Here is a 21,172-nt window from a genome sequence, read left to right as displayed (position 1 = left end):
TGCCTGCATTTATTTGGAAAAAGTTTGCAAATGTTGGAGCTGTAAAAGAAATGCTAATAGGCCATTTGTGCATCAAATGAATGTGGTCTGGACAATGCACGCGGTTGCGTATTTTGAATTATAAGGCGCCTGTTGCTTTGAGCCTGGCCGCGACTCGCAGCGGCTGCGCGCACGCGCGTGTCAGGCGTTGCCCCTGGTAACCGCGTTGCACGGGACGACGCCAAGATGGTGAAGGGGTCGGAGAAGAAGAAGAAGCAGAAGGCGAAGGAGGAGAAGGAGAAGGAGAGGGAGAGGGAGAAGGAGAAGGAGAAGGAGAAGGAGAAGAAAGCGAAGGCGGGCGAGCAGGCGGAGGAAGCCTTCTCGGAGCCCGACTACACGCAGTCCGAGGGGAACGTGCTCTGCCGGGTGGTCGCCGACCAGATGGAAGAGGGCAACCTGGAGACAGTGCACGAGGAGCTCGAGCGGCCCAGGAAGCCGCAGGAGGCCCCGGACATTTATTACGAGGAACCCATCCTGACCAAGCTGATTGTGGCGAGGTGCGGCGTTTGACAGGACCCCGGGGCTCCGCTCAGCTCTTCATCTGAAACCAGTCCTGTCTCTGCATCTATTGTTAACCAATCCCTAAGCCCCCTAACCCGAGCCCATCCACTAACCTTAACCTGAACCTTAACCTTAGCCTGAAACTTAACCCCAACCACTAACCTTAACCTTAACCTTAGCCTTAAACTTAACCCCAACCACTGACCTTAACCTGAACCTTAATCCCAACCACTGACTTTAACCTGAACCTTAACCTTAGCTTTAAACATAACCCCACCACTGACCTGAACCCTAACCTTAGCCGTAAACTTAATCCCAACCACTGACCTTAACCTGAACTGTAACCTTAGCTTTAAACTTAACCCCAACCACTAACCTGAACCTTCACCTGCGCCCAACCACAAACCTTAACCTGAACTCTAACCCTAGCCTTATCCTGGACCCTAATCCTAGCCTTAACCTACGCCCAACAACTAACCTTAACCTGAACCCTAACCCTAGCCTTAACCTGCGCCCAACCACAAACCTTAACCTGAACCCTAACCCTAGCCTTAACCTTAACCCCAACCACTAACCCAAATATTAAACTGCGCCTAGCCACTATCCTTAACCTGAACTTCTACCCTACGTAAACTAGAGGTGATCCAAAACTCGGCTGCCCGTGTCCTAACTCGCACCAAGTCCCGCTCACCCATCACCTCTGTGCTCGCTGACCTACATTGGCTCCCGGTTAAGCAATGCCTCGATTTCAAAATTCTCATCCTTGTCTTCCAGCCCCACAACCACCTCCCCCCCCCCCGAGATATTTGCGCTCCTCTAATTCTGCCCTCTTGAGGATCCCTGATTATAATCACTCAATAATCGGTGGCCGTGCCTTCTGTTGCATAGGCCCCAAGCTCTGGAACTCCCTGCCTAAACCTCTCTGTCTCTCTACCTCTCTTTCTTCCTTCAAGACGCTCCTTAAAACATATGCCTTTGACCAAGTTTTTGGTCACCTGTGTTAATTTCTACTTATGCAGCTCAGTGTCAATTTTTTAATCTCATAATACTCCTGTGAGGCGCCTTGGGACGTTTCAGTACATTAAAGGAGCTATATAAATACAAAGTGTTGTTGTTTTAACCCCTACCATTAAGCTTAACCCCGACTGCTAACCTCAATCTTATCCTGACCCCTAAACTTAACCACTAACCTTAACCTAAACCTCTATCACTAACCTTAATCCTGACCGCTAACCTGAATCTTAACCTGGACCCTAAACCTAACCACTAATCTTACTCTGAGCCTTAATCCCTACTTTGATCCAAATCTTATCCTGCACCCAACCACAAACCTTAACCTGAACTTTAACCCCTTCTGCTAACCTTTACCCCCTACCACCAACTCGAATCTTAACCAGAGCCCTAACCATTAAATCACAAGTTGTCAATAGTGCGATACATGACCGGCTGTGGTGCCAATTGTCATTGGTGATGCAGGTTGCCTACGGTGTCAGTAGTCACTCCTTAATAGGATTTAATAACCTTATTACTTCTAAAGTTCACCTGCAGGAGAAGCAATGCTACTAAAAAGTGAAACGTGCCAACTTAAAGTGCTAACAAAAAGCAAAAAAAAAATTCTGGGAATCTGAAACAAATGCAGAAAATATTGGTTAGAATGTGGAACTTGCTATCACAAGGAGTAGTTGAGGCGAATAGCAGAAATGGGGATGCTAGACAAACACATGAGGGAAAAAGGAATAGAAGAATGTGCTGAGAGTTATGGAAGGAGGCTCGTGCGGAGCATAAACACCGCCATGAACTGGTTGGGCCGAAAGGTCTTTCTGTGCTGTAGATTCTATGTAAAATGCAGGAAACATCACCTGATCAGGCAGAATCCAAGGAGAAAACAGATGAATTAACATTTTGGTGCGGACCTATCATCAGAACAGTTCTGACACAGAATCCATGTCGGAAACTTTAGCTCAGATGTTCTCCCTACAGATGCCTTTTCTAAATAAAACCATAGGGAGACACTGGGATACCCCAGTGTCATCAAGTGAAAACCCAAACAAAAGTGCCTTTTTTTAGAGGCGTACAACTAATAGAGAACTAAATCATAAAACAAAGGAAACAAATAAAACTAAATAATATCACATCTAGTCTCCAGTATTCCCTCCAGTCCCTGCGGTGACCACCAATCGCGTAAGTCTCTCCACGGATGCTGACTGACCTGCTGAGTGTTTCCGGCATTTTCTGTTTTTGTTTCAACTTTTAAGGGCGTTGCCTTCGTGAAAAAATGCTTTTGCCAAACTTTTATTTTTGTGGGGTTTTTTGAGAGGGAGACAAGGATATAAGAGCCAAAGGCCATTAACATCACAATATTGCATACAATTGACATAATATAAATTTAAATAAGACAGACTGATTTTTACATGGGGTGTCCAGTGAAGTATTAAAATAAAAAGCAGCCACTAACGTTTAGATATTTTAGGACTGTATTTAATTTCTCTACTGTTTCTCATCCTTGCTTCTCCTTATCAAAATTCTCATCCTTGTTTACAAATCATGGCCTCGCCCCTCCCTATCTCTGTGATCTCCTTCAGCCCCACAACCCCCCGTGCTCCTCAAATTCTGCCCTTTTGAGCATCCCTGATTATAATCACTCAACCATTGGTGGCTGTGCCTTCAGCTGCCTGGGCCCCAAGCTCTGGAACTCCCTCCCTAAACCTCTCCGCCTCCCTACCTCTCTTTCCTCCTTAAAACCTACCTCTTTGACCGAGCTTTTGATCACCTGCGCTAATTTCTTCTTCTGTGGCTCGGTGTCAATATTTTGTTGTTGTCTCATAACACTCCTGTGAAGCGCCTTGGCCGTTTACTACGTTAAAGGTGCTATATAAATACAAGTTGTTGTTGCTTCTGTCCCTTTTGATTGTGAGGTTTTCAATTAACAAGCAGAGTGACTATTTGCCCTAGTTTTTTGTGTGTCCTTCTGCACATGTGCGCATTGGACTCCGCCCCCTTTTTGAGCATGGGCCCTCGATTCGGTCGCACATGCGCAGTGCGACGTACAAAGAAGCTGGAACTGGGTGCCAAACCACGAGCCGTGTGGAGGTGGAGCTGCTTCTTGCTTTTAGATTATTTGAAACATTTTTGCAGCCTTCTGTGAGAGAGAGGGAGAGAGAGAGAGATGGGGGGGCAGTGGGAGAGAGAGACAGAGCACATGGGGGGAAGAGATACTGGGAGGAGGAGAGGGAGAGACTGGGGGAGGGGGGAAGAGAGACTGGGGGGTGGAAGAGAGAGACTGGGTGTTGGAGAGTGAGAGACATGGGAGGGAAGAAGGAGAGACTGGGGAGCGGAGAGAGAGAGATGATGGGGAGGGCGTGGAGATAGAGAGACTGGGGGAGGGGAAAGAGAAACAGGCAGGAGGAGAGAAGGGCGGGGGGAGAGAGAGACTTGGGGTGGGGTGAAGAGAGACGGGGGGAGGGGGGAAGCGAGACGGGGTGTGAGAGAGGGACTGGGGAGAGACAGACAGAGACTGGGGGAGAGAGAGGGGCCATGGGAGAGGAGATCGGAGGGGAGAGAGGGATCTCAGGGAAGATGGATCACGTTCTTCCAACCCACTTTACACCCATTCCTGATTTCTCGAAAGCTCGGTGCATGTGTGACAAGGGACATCATTGGAGTGGATCAAATCTGGAAGTCACGACACTGTCATTATTCACCATGCCCAATAAACCTGTTAACAATCTGTGTCCCATACACAATGCGGGAGGGGGAGGGCCTGACCTTCGGCTGGGGGGGACGTGAACTTCGACTAGGGGGAGGGTTCAGGAACTTGTGCTGGGTTGGGTCTCTCTTGTCTGGGGTCTGAAGTCAGAATGGCTTGAATTACACTTTGCAAAGTCACTGAGAACTTGGGCTGGACGGTATTCTAATGGCACATTCCAGAGAAACTGCTAGGTGTGTCTTATCCTCCAAGGGAACCAATCAGCAATTAGGTCATGTGATCACGGAGACACAATCAGCATTTTTCTAGTGCAAATAGCTACGTCCATTAACAAGCCACAATCACTGCCCATGCTCCTATTAACTCCAGTTTTAGACTTGGCAAAAGATCAAAGATAGCAACTTGTGCAGTTTATGCTATCCTGGCATATTTGATTGATTCTTTTTTTTTTGGGGGGGGGGTGGGGATGATGAAGGATTGCCAAGCAATTTTGAATAATGACTTAAAACATTTTTGTTTCATCCTTTGTTTCTTAACTTGCCCCATTACCATCTCCTTTTACCTTGCACCATCATCCCTTTTGTCTTTCAATTTCTTCTGCCTTCCACCCTATCACAGACCGTCCCTTTTGTTCTTTTCTCCCCTCCCCCCTTTCCCTGCCCCTATACTTGCTTAACGACCTATTACATCTCTAACTTTTTCCAGTTCTGACGAAGGATCATCGACCTGAAACATTAACTCTGTTCCTCTCTTCACAGATGCTGCCTAACCTGCTGAGTATTTCCAACACTTTCTGTTTTTATTTAAATCATTAAGCACTGCTTCCATTTTCTCTCGGGCATTCTGTAACCATTTACACCTCCTCTGGACCCATCTATACTTGTCCTATTATCACTTTGCTTTCCTTTGCACCATCATCACTTCTGTCATTTAATCACTCCTGGCCTCCACCCTATCACAAATTTTCCATTCTGTTCTCCCGTGACTCTGTCCTTGCTTAAATGCTGTTCCTCTCGAACATTTCCCAGTTCTGATGAAAGGTCATTGACCTGAAACGTTAACTCTGTTTCTCTCTCCACAGATGCTGCCTGACCTGTTGAGTGTTTCCAGCATATTTCTGTTTTTATTGCCTAACGTTAATAGGATTTTACGCTCATTCTTTGCTGTATTGTGCCTTGGGCTAAGTCCTCTTGAACAGTGGTTCTCAAAATGTTTTGGTTGCAGGACCCATTTTTTAATGGATTAGTAATCACGGACTCCCCCATCTAAATTATAATACTATATAATACTCATAATATGTAAGTGCTGCATGTAAAGAGTGTTTTAATAATGGTTTTAAGAAAACAGGTATTTACTTCTAGATATCAGTGAGATGGGTGTGCCTGTTTCTCACACCAATTCTGGACGCTCTGCAGCAACAGAAGGTCACCAACGTTCTCTCTAAGCTGCGCAAACATGCAGTTCTCTGCTGGTCCAACACAGCCTGGGATCGGCTTTTCCAATGTTAAGTTTCACGCATGCGTGGAACTTAACATTGGAAAAGCTGTTGAATAGGCCGCATGGAAATAAATTAGGGGGAACATTGATGGTCACTATTAGCCACTTAGTGCTGGGTAATGTTTAAAGCCATCAGCAGGCTGGCCAAGGTGAGTGAGTACACGAGCACCCGTGTACAGGCTCATCATCATCATAGGCAATCCCTCGGAATCAAGGAAGACTACTTCCACTCTTAAAAATGAATCCTTAGGTGGCTGAACAGTCCAATACGAGAACCACAGTCCCTGTCACAAGAGGGAAAGAGGTGGGTGGGACCGGTTTGCCGCACGCTTTTTCCGCTGCTTGAGCTTGATTTCTGCATGCTCTTGGCGATGAGACTCGAGGTGCTCGGCGCCCTCCCGGAAGCACTTCCTCCACATAGGGCGGTCTTTGGCCAGGGACTCCCAGGTGTCAGTGAGGATGTTACACTTTTTCAGGGAGGCTTTCAGGGTGTTCCTATAACGTTTCCCCTGCCCACCTTTGGCTCGTTTGCCATGAAGGAGTTCCGAGTAGAGCGCTTGCTTTGGGAGTCTTGTGTCTGGCATGCGAACAATGTGGCCTGCCCAGCGGAGCTGATCGAATGTAGTCAGTGCTTCAATGCTGGAGATGTTGCTGGAAGCGTGACTCCCCGTTGCGCTGTCCCACTGCAGCATGTTCTGTAACAGCCGCGCTGTGGGAGTGTGCGTGTTTGCATGAACAGGTACGAGTTTGAAGGGCCCCGCTGGTGCTCTGATCATGTGACGGGAGGACGGTGCAGGGTCACAGCGCTAGGGAGAGAGGTTGGCTCGAACGACGGGGAGCGCTCGTTGCAGATTGACTGAGAGCTGTGGGCCTCTGAGAAGGCGAGCCCAGCCATTGAGAATTATTCACAAGAACTGAATCGGTGTTGGTTTTATAAAGAGTAGCAGGCTTGAAATTACCTCTGGTCACAGACCCCCTGGAAAGGCATGACGGACTCCAGTTTGAGAAACATGCCTCTTGAACACATTTAGATCAGCACATTCGGACTCTTAATAAAATATAATAGGAGCACACTAAGTATTAGTATCTGAACTTTCAAGGAAAAAAAACGATTTAACAACTGCCTGTAAGTTTTTATATTTTGGAGTTGTGAATCCCTTTCTCTTGGACTAAGCCCCTTTCCTACCTCTGGTTTGTGCACTAGCTGTAAACGGACACCAACTCCCAAGCTTCAACCAACACTGCTCTGAGCCAGCTGCTTAGAAAGTGTATGAAAGCAGTATGGGAGAAAAGCCTATTTTCCTGCCCTCGTGTGACTTTAACAAAACTAGAAACTCTGGTGATATCATTTATAAGTGATGTAATTTAGTGAGAAACTACAAAATGATATCCGCAAAGATGTTATGAAACAACCGTGTTGATAAATGACAGTGAAATGAGCAAATGCATTTCTATTTTATAAAAAGGAATCATTTCTTTTAAAGCTATGTGGGAGCTACAATACGAGGCCTTTATGAAGGCATTGGGATAGCCCATTTCCAAGGAGGCCACGTTTACGAAGTAAGTGGAATTCTGTTTTCAACTCTTTGTTATTCAATATTCACCTTCAGAGCAGAAATTCAAATTCTCTATGATGATTATTGTTGAGGAATTTTCTTGAAGAATGTTGTATCAACTAAGGTGCTCTGCCTCTGGTTAGGATATGCCCCCATTAATGGTATGTTAGCCAAACAAGAAGGGTGTCCAGGCTTGCTATGCGTGTCAGTTGTGGCTCAGTGGGTAGCACTCACCTCTTGAGTCAGAGGGTTGTGGGTTTAAGACCCACTCCAGAGACTTGAGCATAAAAATCCAGGCTGACACTCCCAGTGCAGTACTGAAGGAGTGCCGTACTGTTGGAGGTGCCGTCTTTCGGATGAGTCATTAAATCGAGGCTTTGCTCTCTAAACTGGACGTGAAGTATCTCATGGCATTATTTTAAAGAATAGCGGGTATCCCCGGTGTCCTGACTAATATATATCCCTCAATCAACATCACAAATGCAGATTACCTGATCACGAACATATTGCTTCCCTGGTCCCCACTGCTACCTTCGACAAGTGAAAAGAGTGTGGCATTTTCTATAATGTTGTAAGAGTTGTTATTTTAATGTTTCCCACAGGGCATGTTTTCTGAAGGCCTTATGCACGGTAGAGGCACTTACACATGGTTGAACGGAATAAAGTATGAAGTAAGGAAACGCCAAGGCACAACAGTGTTCCCAGCCTTTTCATATGATTTGGAATAAACGCCTACTGATCAGCAAATAAAGATATAATCAGATCAGCAAATTAGTGAACATGTTTGCGTAGATAAGATATACAGTGCACCACTGTAATTGCTGCAACATCTTAATATTACATTGCTTTTAGTTTAGGGTTCGGTTTTGGTGCTGCCTGGTTAAGATCAGACTTTTTATGGAGTAACGCAGGAGTCAGTTCTTGCAGCTTTGTGAAAGACCTTGCATTTATTTATCATGACCTCAGGATGTTTCAGCCAATGAATTATATTAGCCTCTAAACATTGTGGGTTTAAGTTTCACTCCATAGACTTGAGCACAGACAATATCCAGGCTGACACTTTAATGCAGTACTGAAGGAGTGCCGCATTGTCAGAGGTGCCGTCGTTCAGATGAGGCGTCTACCTTCTCTTCCTTCCTTCTCTGCCTTCTCTTTCTTCCTTCTCTTTCTTCCTTAGAAACATAGAAAATAGGTGCAGGAGTAGGCCATTCGGCCCTTCCAGCCTGCACCACCATTCAATAAGATCATGGCTGATCATTTCCTCAGTACCCCTTTTCTGCTTTCTCTCCATACCCCTTGATCCCCTTAGCCGTAAGGGCCATATCTAACTCCCTCTTGAGTATATCCAATGAACTGGCATCAACAACTCTCTGCGGTAAGGAATTCCACAGGCTACCAACTCTATGAGTGAAAAAGTTTCTCCTCATCTCAGTCCTAAATGGCCTACATCTTAACCTAAGACTGTGTCCCCTGGTTCTGGACTTCCCCAACATCGGGAACATTCTACCCGCATCTAACCTGTCCCGTCCCGTCAGAATCTTATATGTTTCTATGAGATCCCCTCTCATCCTTCTAAACTCCAATGTATAACCAGTCTCTCCTTATATGTCAGTCCAGCCATCCTGGGAATCAGTCTGGTGAACCTTCGCTGCACTCCCTTAATAGCAAGAACGTCCTTCCTCAGATTAGGAGACCAAAACTGAACACAATATTCCAGGTGAGGCCTCACCAAGGCCCTGTACAACTGCAGTAAGACCTCCCTGCTCCTATACTCAAATCCCCTAGCTATGAAGGCCAACATACCATTTGCCTTCTTCACCACCTGCTGTACCTGTATGCCAACTTTCAATGACTGATGAACCATGACACCCAGGTCTCGTTGCACCTCCCCTTTTCCTAATCTGCCGCCATTCAGATAATATTTTGTCTTCGCGTTTTTGCCCCTAAAGTGGATAACCTCACATTTATCCACATTATACTGCATCTGCCATGCATTTGCCCACTCACCTTACCTGTCCAAGTCACCCTGCAGCCTCTTAGCGTCCCCCTCACAGCTCACACCGCCACCCAGTTTAGTGTCATCTGCAAACTTGGAGATATTACACTCAATTCCTTCATCTAAATCATTGATGTATATTATAAAGAGCTGGGGTCCCAGCACTGAGCCCTGCGGCACTCCACTAGTCACTGCCTGCCATTCTGAAAAGGACCCGTTTATCCCGACTCTCTGCTTCCTGTCTGCCAACCAGTTCTCTATCCACATCAGTATATTATCCCCAATACAATGTGCTTTGACTTTGCACACCAATCTCTTGTGTGGGACCTTGTCAAAAGCCATTTGGAAGTCCAAATACACCACATCCACTGATTCTCCCTTGTCCACTCTACTAGTTACATCCTCAAAAAATTCCAGAAGATTTGTCAAGCATGATTTCCCCTTCATAAATCCATGCTGACTTGGACCGATCCTGTCACTGCTTTCCAAATGCGTTGCTATTTCATCCTTAATAATTGATTCCAACATTTACCCCACTACTGATGTCAGGCTAATTGGTCTATAATTACCCGCTTTCTCTCTCCCTCCCTTTTTAAAAAGTGTTGTTACATTAGCTACCCTCCAATCCATAGGAACTGATCCAAAGACGATAGACTGTTACAAAATGATCACCAATGCATCCACTATTTCTAGGGCCACTTCCTTAAGTACTCTGGGATGCAGACAATCAAGCCCCGGGGATTTATCGGCCTTCAATCCCATCAATTTACCTAACACAATTTCCCGCCGAATAAGGATATCCTTCAGTTCCCCCTTCTCACTCGACCCTCGGTCCCCTAGTACTTCCAGAAGGTTATTTGTGTCTTCCTTCGTGAAGACAGAACCAAAGTATTTGTTCAGTTGGTCTGCCATTTCTTTGTTCCCCATTATAAATTCACCTGATTCTGACTGCAAAGGACCTACATTTGTCTTCACTAATCTTTTTCTCTTCACATATCTATAGAAGCTTTTGCAGCCAGTTTTTATGTTCCCAGCAAGCTTCTTCTCGTACTCTATATTCCACCTCTTAATTAAACCCTTTGTCCTCCTCTGCTGAATTCTAAATTTCTCCCCGTCCTCAGGTTTGTTGCTTTTTCTGGCCAATTTATATGCCTCTTCCTTCAACCCTTTTAAGTATAATTTGCCAGTCTATTCTAGCCAATTCACGCCTCAAACCATCGAAGTTACCTTTCCTTAAGTTCAGAACCCTAGTTTCTGAATTAACTGTGTCACTCTTCATCTTAATAAAGAATTCTACCATGCTATGGTCACTCTTCCCCAAGGGGCCTCGCACAACAAGATTGTTAATTAGTCCTTTCTCATTACACATCACCCAGTCTAGGATGGCCAGCTCCCTCGTTGGTTCCTCGACATTTGGTCTAGAAAACCATCCCTTATACACTTCAGGAAATCCTCCTCCACCGCATTGCTGCCAGTTTGGTTAGCCCAATCAATATGTAGATTAAAGTCACCCATGATAACTGCTGTACCTTCATTGCATGCATCCCTAATTTCTTGTTTGATGCTGTCCCCAACCTCACTACTATTGTTTGGTGGTCTGTACACAACTCCCACTAGCGTTTTTTACCCCTTGATATTCCGTAGCTCCACCCATACCGATTCCACATCAAGCTAATGTCCTTTTTTACTATTGCATTAATTTCCTCTTTAACCAGCAAATCCACCGCTCCTCCTTTTCCTTTCTGTCTATCCTTCCTAAATGTTGAATACCCCTGGATGTTGAGTTCCCAGCCTTGGTCACCCTGGAGCCATGTCTCAGTGATGCCAATGACATCATACCCGTTAACTGCTATCTGCGCAGTTAATTCGTCCACCTTATTCCGAATACTCCTCGCATTGAGGAACAGAGTCTTCAGGCTTGTCTTTCTAACACACTTTGCCCCTTTAGAATTTTGCTGTAATGTGGCACTTTTTGCTTTTTGCCTTAGATTTCTCTGCCCTCCACTTTTACTTTTCTTCTTTCTATCTTTTGCTTCTGCCCCCATTCTACTTCCCTCTGTCCCTGCATAGGTTCCCATCCCCCTGCCATATTAGTTTATCTCCTCCCCAACAGCACTAGCAAATATCCCCCTAGGACATTGCTTCCAATCCTGCCTAGGTGCAGACCATCTAGTTGTACTGGTCCCACCTCCCCCAGAACCGGTTCCAATGTCCCAGGAATTTGAATCCCTCCCTTCTGCACCATTCCTCAAGCCACGTATTCATCTGAGCTATCCTGCGATTCCTACAATGACTAGCACGTGGCACTGGTAGCAATCCTGAGATTATTACTTTTGCGGTCCTATTTTTTAATTTAGCTCCTAGCTCCCTAAATTCCTCTTGTAGGACCTCATCCCGTTTTTTACCTATATCGTCGGTACCTATATGCACCACAACAACTGGCTGTTCACCCTCCCTTTTCAGAATGTCCTGCACCCACTCCAAGACATCCTTGACCCTTGCACCAGGGAGGCAACATACCATCCTGGAGTCTCGGTTGCGGCCGCAGAAACGTCTATTTATTCCCCTTACAATTGAATCCCCTATCACTATAGCTCTCCCTGTCTTTTTCCTGCCCTCCTGTGCAGCAGAGCCACCCACGGTGCCATGAGCTTGACTGCTGCTGCCTGCCCCTGATGAGTCATGCCCTCCAACAGTACCCAAAGCGGTGTATCTGTTTTGCAGGGGGATGACCGCAGGGGACCCCTGCACTACCTTCCTTGCACTGTTCTTCCTGTTGGTCACCCATCCCCTATCTGGCTGTGTACACTTTACCTGCGGTAAGACCAACTCACTAAACGTGTTATTCACGTCATTCTCAGCAGTGTGGATGCTCCAGAGTGAATCCACTCGCAGCTCTAGTGCCGCAGGAGCTGTAGATAGATACACTTCCCGCTCACGTAGTCGTCAGGGACACCGGAAGCGTCCCTGACTTCCCACATAGTACAGGAGGAGCATAACATGTGTCCAAGCATGCCTGCCTGCCTTCCTTCCTTCCTTTCTTTCCCTTCTTTCTCTTCTTTCTCTTCTTTTTTTTTCTTTTTTCCAGTTTATCTCAAATAGTTGAGTATGTTTAGTCCTGTATATTTTTGAATCGCTCAATACTACATAATTAAGAATACTACATAATTAAGACTTTATACCATAAAAGTAATTAAAATGTTATTCTGCAGGGAGATTTTTCGATGAATACCCCTACAGGTCATGGCACCTACACATGGACTGATGGCAGCACTTATATTGGCGAGGTGCAAAATGGAATACGCCATGGACAGGGGATATTCACAAGTGCTGATCGATCTATTTCTTACTCTGGAGAGTGGAACCAAGCCAAAAGACATGGGAAGGTAAGAGCAAACCTCTCACCATTTGATTATCATTTTTCTTTCTAAGTGTCGAGTTGTAGCCGATATTACCATTCAGAAAACTTTAAGAGCCCTATTGTAGTCAAGAATTTTTAAGGTTAAAAAAAAAAGATCATTATTAGAGGACTGGATGCCACTGTGGGCTAAAGCACTGTTTTCACCTCTGGGAATTGGGATTGAGTTTAGCCCACCCACATTGATGGGGGTGAAAGTCTCCACAATCCGCTGGCTGTAAGAATCCGAGGTGAAATGGGTTTGGGCAGCCTCAGCCTAAACCCTAGTGACAGTCGTGCACAGCTCTGCACTGCCTTTTACTCAGAATTAGTTGGCATTAATTTAGAATCCAACCTAGCGAGACCAGGGGGAGACTTCGTATGTATGTATGTCCATATTTATGAAAGAGAATTGGAAATTTGAATGTGTGGGATCGTGAGAGAGAAACAGAGAGAGAGAGAGACTGTATATACTTTGTGTGGAGAGAGACAGAGACAGATGGAGGACAGAAATTTAACCAAGCCACATCGTAAAGTTTTGATCAATTATTTGTTTTTTCAAATTCTGAAGTAAGGGCCTTACTTAATTATATCAGAGAACCATTAGGTGCCTTTCAGTTAAGAATATATTTAAGCAAAAGAGCACGGAAGGACTGGTTTTGCTGCATTTGTAATGTACATTTGCCCTTTATATATTGCTGCGAACTTGCTTTCTAGGGCACGATATACTACAACCAAGAAGGGAGCTCATGGTATCAAGGTGATTGGGTGAATAATGTCAGGGAAGGCTGGGGTGTAAGACGGCAAGTATATTTCCAAGAACATTTATTTTGTAAGCGGTCTAATGTTAAATCAGTCATTTTTTTGTGTTGATAAATTGAATTATCCAGTACTTTGAATTAAACATTGTAAATAACAGCAAAGATATGAATGATTGGATAATCTGAATTAAGTGATTGAATTAAAAAGAGTAGAATCTATTCAATGCCAAAGTCTTTACAAAACTTTAAAAAAACACGTTAAGCAAATTTATACTGTCATTAACATTATGTAAAATTTAAATTAATTAAATCATATTTTTCTTGTGAACTTTTGTGCTCATTCTGATGTGCGATGGAGAGACTTTCATTCTGAGTGCAAACTGGATGTGAATGCCATGGGACGTTTTACTACGTTAAAGACGCTATATAAATGTGAGCTGTTGTTGTTGTGAACTGGATAGAAATGGTAGAGATGGAAGGAGAATGTACCAACTGCACTGGACTCCCTAGTGGTGAATTAATTGAAAATGATTACACGCAAACGTCTGACAGAAGTGGACTCAATGGCCTTAATAATCTTCTCTATTCTCCTGAACAATTTGTGGCACTTAATAGTTTTGATTTGAGTGCAGTGTGCAAGTTGTTCACGTACTGGGTTGACTGTGGTGGCTGGGAACTTCCAAATCAAATGACATGCCCACCTACTCCACTGGGCAGGCTACATTGTTCGCATGCCAGACACGAGACTCCCAAAGCAAGCGCTCTACTCGGAACTTCTTCACAGCAAACGAGGCAAAAGTGGTCAGAGGAAATGATACAAGGACACCCTCAAAGCATCCCTGATAAAGTGCAACATCCCCACTGACACCTGGGAGTCCCTGGCCAAAGACCGCCCTAAGTGGAGGAAATGCATCCGGGAGGGCGTTGAGCACCTCGAGTCTCGTCGCCGAGAGCTTGCAGAAACGAAGCGCAGGCAGCAGAAGGAGCGTGCAGCAAACCAGTCCCATCCACCCTTTCCCTCAACGACTATCTGTCCCACCTGTAACAGGGACTGTGGTTCTCGTATTGGACTGTTCAGCCACCTAAGGACTCATATTTAGAGTGGAAGCAAGTCTTCTATTCTGACCATACTGAAGCTGTCAGAAAAGATTTGGAAGAAAGATTTTTTTTAAATCTGTGGATGCTTCAATATATGTGTGGTGTATTTAAAAAAAAAAAATGCTTGCCTTTTAGTCAGTTTAAGGCAAGAACAGTAAAAACTTGTGAATGGAAGGATGGGATTAGCGTGGGGAAGCAAATGACAATAAATATTTATATACTGCTTCACACGTTTCAAAGTGCTTACACTGAACAAGGAAGCCAGCAAATGCAAAACAGGAGGAAAAATAAACGGGACTGGGAGAGGCAAAGAGAAGGGTTTTGAGTTTTCTGAAAGCAAGAAAGAAAGAAAAACATTTGGATTTATACAGCGCCTTTCACAACCACCGGACGTCTTGAAGCGCTCTACAGCCAATGAAGTACTTTTGGAGTGTAGTCACTCCGAGATGAGGAGAAACTTCTTCACTCAGAGAGTTGTGAACCTGTGGAATTCTCTACCACAGAAAGTTGTTGGGGCCAGTTCGTTAGATATATTCAAAAGGGAGTTAGATGTGGCCCTCACGGCTAAAGGGATCAAGGGGTATGGAGAGAAAGTAGGAATGAGGTACTGAAGTTGCATGATCAGCCATGATCATATTGAATGGTGGTGCAGGCTCGAAGGGCCGAATGGCCTCCTATTGCACCTATTTTCTATGTTTCTCGATTCCGAGGGACTGCCTATGACGATGATTATAATTATATCGTCACTGACTGTGGCTTCATGTATTTCTGTTACCAGAAAACATTTTTACTTCGTATGAAATTACAAAACAGTCATCCGCTCATAACATTCAGAAGCTTTAATGCAGTGAACATGACACTCTCTCTTTCCCTCTTCTCCCACCGCCACCCCCCAAAATGTTCTACCTTTTCTGATTCATACAGATATCGGTACCCAGTCCAAATGGCCATTATTCATGTGTGAACCTGGAGCGTGGAATATTTAACTCGGCAAGGTGTCACAACTAACCCTGATGCTATCCTCTCCCAACGTCCATATGCACATATTCCAACAGTTCATTAAATGGCAATCAGGAGCTGGTTAAGTTCCCCTCTTCCCCTCTTAGTGCAGGAAGACGGAGGATGCTGTAGTGTTACAACCACAACCCCATCTGATCCAGCAGCGACCAGAAACCAAACTTGGGATGAGGGGGAGGTTGTTGCTGGACAAGACACTATTTTATTCAGGTGACTAGTAGAAGAAAACTTCTTTCCCCCTAGCTTTCATAAATGCTTCATAAAGGGCAAATATTCTGTGTTGCAATGCACTGTGTAATATGAACATGTCTCCCTAGATATAAGACTGGGAATGTGTATGAAGGGGAATGGAAAAACTTTGCACGCAATGGGGAAGGCACCATGAGTTGGATTTCTACTAATGAAGAATACACAGGCCAATGGCAAAATGGCATACAAGTAGGATTCCAGTACTCTTAACCTCCTGCAACCAAAAGAAAGTTTAACGTTGTCAACATTAAATTTATCCTACAGTTTCCATAATTATAGTTTCACAAATTCCAAGTTCTGTATAAAAATAGAGAGAACTTCTGAAATTTGCAGTGTGTAAGTTCAGGAAGGGGTGAGCAGCTAGCGGGCACTATATATAGTCCCGATTGCAACCTAGGTGTGGGGGCACAGGGACTTGTCTGCGTGTCGCCTGGGCCATTATTCCCATGACATTTACAATTGTCCGAACAGATTCCTGTCCTGAAGCCGGCGGACAAAAGCGGTGATTATGCCGGGAGCTGGACACTGCCAGGATCCCAATGGAACCTTAGTGACTTGTGTAGTGATAGGGGAAGAGATATGAGGATATGGGGCTACAGGACTATCGGATCTAATGATTGATTGAGATCCATCCTGTATTGAATTAAAATATACTGTACCTGCTGCCAATGTTATATGGGAGTTATATGGGTTATTTAAGCATATGGATAAGACAGAGAGAGACACATTATATAAATTATACTGCAATATATGTACTATATAGAAACTATGTAGCTGTATTCAGAGAGGCAAACTGTAAGTCATATAGTGTTGAAGTCCTACAAGCTGAATTTAGGGAGCTAGGAGTTAAATTAAAAAGTAGGACTTCAAAGACTAATCTCAGGATTGCCACCAGTGCCACATGCTAGTCAGAGTAGAAATAGCAGGATCGTTAAGATGAATACTTGGCTTGAGGAATGGTGCAGGAGGGAGGGATTCAAATTCCTGGAACATTGGAACCGATTCTGGGGGAGATGGGACCAGTACAAACCGGGCGGTCTGCACCTGGGCAGGACCAGAACCAATGTCCTAGGGGGAGTGTTTGCTAGTGCCGTTGGGGAGTGGGGAGGGTTTAAACTATTATGGCAGGGGGATGGGAATCCATGCAGGGAGACAGAGGGAAGTAAAATGGGGGCAGAAGCAAAAGGTAGAAAGGAGATAAGGAAAAGTGGAGGGCAGAAAAATCAAAGGCAAAAATCAAAAAGGGCCACATAATACTAAAAAGACAAAGAGTGTTAAAAAAAAAAACAAGCCTGAAGGCTCTGTGTCTCAATGCGAGGAGCATTTGTAATAAGGTGAATGAATTAACTGCGCAGATAGCTGTTGACTGATATAATGTAATTGGGAATACGGAGACATGGCTCCAGGGTGACCAAGGCTGGGAACTCAACATCCAGGGGTATTCAATATTCAGGAAGGACAGACAGAAAGGAAAAGGAGGTGGGGTAGCATTGCTGGTTAAAGAGGAGATTAACGCAATAGTAAGGCAGGACATTAGCTTGGATGATATGGAATCTGTATGGGTAGAGCTGCGGAACACCAAAGGACAGAAAACGCTCGTGGGAGTTATGTGTAGACCGCCAAACAGTAGTAGTGAGGTTGGGGATGGCATCAAACAGGAAATTAGGGATGCGTGCAATAAAGGTACAGCAGTTGTTATGGGTGACTTTAATCTGCATATAGATTGGGCGAACCAAACTGGTAGCACTACGGTGGAGGAGGATTTCCTGGAATGTATAAGGGATGGTTTTCTAGACCAATACGTCGAGGAACCAACGAGAGAGCTGGCCATCCTAAACTGGGTGTTGTGTAACGAGAGAGGATTAATTAGCAGTCTTGTTGTGCGAGGCCCTTTGGGGAAGAGTGACCATAATATGGTAGAATTCTTCATTTAAGATGGAGAGTGACACAGTTAATTCAGAAACTAGGGTCCTGAACTTGAAGAAAGGTAATTTCAATGGTATGAAACGTGAATTGGCTAGGATAGACTGGCGAATGATATTTAAAGGGTTGATGGTGGATAGGCAATGGCAGACATTTAAAGATCACATGGATGAACTTCACCAATTGTACATCCCTGTCTGGCGTAAAAATACAACGGGGAAGGTGGCTCAATCGTGGCTAACAAGGGAAATTAGGGATAGTGTTAAATCCAAGGAAGAGGCATATAAATTGGCCAGAAAAAGCAGCAAATCTGAGGACGGGGAGAAATTGGGAATTGAGCAGAAGAGGACAAAGGGTTTAATTAGGAGGGGGAAAATAGAGTACGAGAGTAAGCTTGTAGGGAACATAAAAACTGACTGCAAAAGCTTTCTATTGATATGTGAAGAGAAAAAGATTAGTGAAGACAAATGTAGGTCCCTTGCAGTCAGAATCAGGTAAATTTATAATGGGGAACAAAGAAATGGCAGACCAATTGAACAAATACTTTGGTTCTGTCTTAACTAAGGAAGAGACAAATAACCTTCAGGAAATACTAGGGGACCGAGGGTCGAGCGAGAAGGAGGAACTGAAGGAAATCCTTATTAGTCAGGAAATTGTGTTGGGGAAATTGAAGGCCGATAAATCCCCGGAGCCTGATAGTCTGCATCTCAGAGTACTTAAGGAAGTGGCCCTAGAAATAGTGGATGCATTGGTGGTCATTTTCCCACATTCTATAGACTCTGGATCAGTTCCTATGGATTGGAGGGTAGCTAATGTAACCCCACTTTTTAAAAAAGGAGGGAGAGAGAAAACAGGGAATTATAGACTGGTTAGCCTGACATCGGTAGTGGGGAAAATGTTGGAATATCAATTATTAAAGATGTAATAGCAGTGCATTTGGAAAGCAGTGACAGGATCGGTCCGAGTCAGCATGGATTTATGAAAGGGATCATGCTTGACAAATTTTCTAGAAATTTTTGAGGATGTAACTAGTAGAGTGGACAAGGGAGAACCAGTGGATGTGGTGTATTTGGACTTTCAAAAGGCTTTTGACAAGGTCCCACACAAGAGATTAGTGTGCAAAATGAAAGCACATGGTTTTGGGGGTAATGTATTGACGTGGATAGAGAACTGGTTGGCAAACAGGAAGCAAAGAGGAGGAATAAATGCGTCCTTTTCAGAATGGCAAGCAGTGACTAGTGGAGTGCCGCAGGGCTCAGTGCTGGGATCCCAGCTATTTACAATATACATTAATGATTTAGACGAAGGAATTGAATGTAATATCTCCAAGTTTGCAGATGACACTAAGGTGGGTGGCAGTGTGAGCTGTGAGGAGGATGCTAAGAGGCTGCAGGGTGACTTGGACAGGTTAGGTGAGTGGGCAAATGCATGGCAGATGTAGATGATGTAGATAAATGTGAGGTTATCCACTTTGGTGGCAAAAACAGGAAGGCAGAATATTATCTGAATGGTGACAGATTAGGAAAAGGGGAGGTGCAACGAGACCTGGGTGTCATGGTACATAAGTCATTGAAAGTTGGCATGCAGGTACAGCAGGTGGTGAAGAAGGCAAATGGCATGTTGGCCTTCATAGCGAGAGGATTTGAGTATAGGAGCAGGGAGGTCATACTGCAGTTGTACAGGGCTTTGGTGAAGCCACACCTTGAATATTGTGTACAGTTTTGGTCACCTAATCTGAGGAAGGACATCCTTGCTACTGAGGGAGTGCAGCGAAGGTTCACCAGACTGATTCCTGGGATGGCAGGACTGACATATGAAGAAAGACTGGATCAACTAGGCTTATATTCACTGGAATTTAGAAGAATGAGAGGGAATCTCAGAGAAACATACAACATTCTGATGGGATTGGACAGGTTAGATGCAGGAAGAATGTTCCCGATGTTTGGGAAGTCCAGAACCAGGGGTCACAGTCTAAGGGTAAGAGTTAAACCATTTAGGACCGAGATGAGGAGAAACTTCTTCACTCAGAGAATTGTGAACCTGTGGAATTGTCTACCGCAGAGAGTTGTTGAGGCCAGTTCGTTAGATATATTCAAAAGGGAGTTAGATGTGGCTCTTACGGCTAAAGGGATCAAGGGGTATGGAGAGAAAGCAGGAATGGGGTACTAAAGTTGCAAAAATGATCAGCCATGATCATATTGAATGGTGGTGCAGGCTCGAAGAGCCGAATGGCCTACTCCTGCATCTATTTTCTATGTTTCTATGTATATATATCAAAGAAGTTGTATGGTTATTCATAAATTCAATCCTAAGTATCATAAAAGAAAAAAGAAAGACTTGCATTTATATAGGTCCTTTCACAACCTCAGGACTGAAGTACTTTTGAAGTGTTGTCACTGTTGGACACGCAGCAGCCAGTTTGCACACAGCAAGCTCCCACAAACAGCAATGAGATAATGGCCAGATAATTTGTTTGTGATGTTGGTTGAGGGATAAATATTGGCCAGGACACTGGGAGAACTCCCCTGCTCCCCTTCGAAATAGTGACATGGGATTTTTTGCATGAGAGAGCAGACGGGACCTGTATATTGCAGTATAAAAGATGTACAGGTTTTTCATATATGTTGATTCTCAATATACCCTATTACATTATATACAGGAACGGTGCTGGTTACATAGATATAAATCAGTGCTATATAGTATAGGAACTGCATGTGCTGCATATTGTTCAATGTACACCAAACTCTTCCCACCGACTACCTCGGAGCTAATTAAATTACAGGGTCAGAGTGAAAGACAGTTTTTTTTAATGTGTGTATGTACTTTTGTGCACATGTTTGTATATATCTGTGTTCATCAGTGTGATGGTGTGCGTGTGGGGCATGCTTTGTCAGAACTAGCAGGCATACATTGCCAGCAGCTAGCAGTAATGAATCGCTGGTAACTAACGGTACCACAGTGACAGTAATTAACAGGCGTGCATTGTCAGTAACTAGCCGTAATGCATTGGAAATGAGATTTTATATTCTATATGTGAACTGATTTGAAGCTTTTCCAGCACACTTTATTTTTGTTTCAGCATGGGTTTGGCACCCACACCTGGTTTCTGAAGCGGGTGCCTGGTAGTCAGTATCCACTGAGGAACGAATATGTAGGGCAATTTGTAATGGGAGCCCGTCAAGGGCACGGCAAGTTCTTCTACGCTAGCGGAGCAGTGTACATGGGAGAATGGGCATCAAACAAGAAGCATGGTTCGGTAAGATTCTGCCAATAACCACTGGCTCATTTTTATCTGCAGCCTCTTTCATTATTTCATTAGCAGATTGTTAATTAATGACAAAAGCAAGTATTCTCTGGTCTTCATTCAAAGAGGAATTTCACCCTGAATATCTTGAATTGTAAGCCCAGATGATGTCCTCAAGTCCCTAGTGT

At 44.4% G+C, this 21,172-nt stretch overlaps 1 protein-coding gene across 6 annotated transcripts in view; it reads left to right on the top strand.

Moving 5' to 3' along the window:
• The first annotated feature begins 205 nt into the window (after window positions 1–205).
• rsph10b (radial spoke head 10 homolog B) overlaps window positions 206–21,172 on the top strand; it is a 145,361-nt gene continuing 124,394 nt past the window's right edge. For all 6 annotated transcript variants that reach the window (XM_070900776.1, XM_070900775.1, XM_070900778.1 and 3 more), the window contains exons 1-7: window positions 206–536; window positions 7,228–7,303; window positions 7,902–7,970; window positions 12,508–12,681; window positions 13,410–13,495; window positions 15,886–16,006; window positions 20,820–20,996. In XM_070900776.1, coding sequence (XP_070756877.1) covers window positions 226–536; window positions 7,228–7,303; window positions 7,902–7,970; window positions 12,508–12,681; window positions 13,410–13,495; window positions 15,886–16,006; window positions 20,820–20,996 — 1,014 coding nt within the window. In that variant the 5' untranslated portion in view covers window positions 206–225. The remainder of the gene's footprint in view (window positions 537–7,227; window positions 7,304–7,901; window positions 7,971–12,507; window positions 12,682–13,409; window positions 13,496–15,885; window positions 16,007–20,819; window positions 20,997–21,172) is intronic.

Source organism: Pristiophorus japonicus, chromosome 15 (genome assembly GCF_044704955.1).
Source record: "Pristiophorus japonicus isolate sPriJap1 chromosome 15, sPriJap1.hap1, whole genome shotgun sequence".
Taxonomy (NCBI): domain Eukaryota; kingdom Metazoa; phylum Chordata; class Chondrichthyes; family Pristiophoridae; genus Pristiophorus; species Pristiophorus japonicus.
Note: the sequence above shows the minus strand (reverse complement) of the source record. Positions and strands in the feature narration are given on the sequence as shown.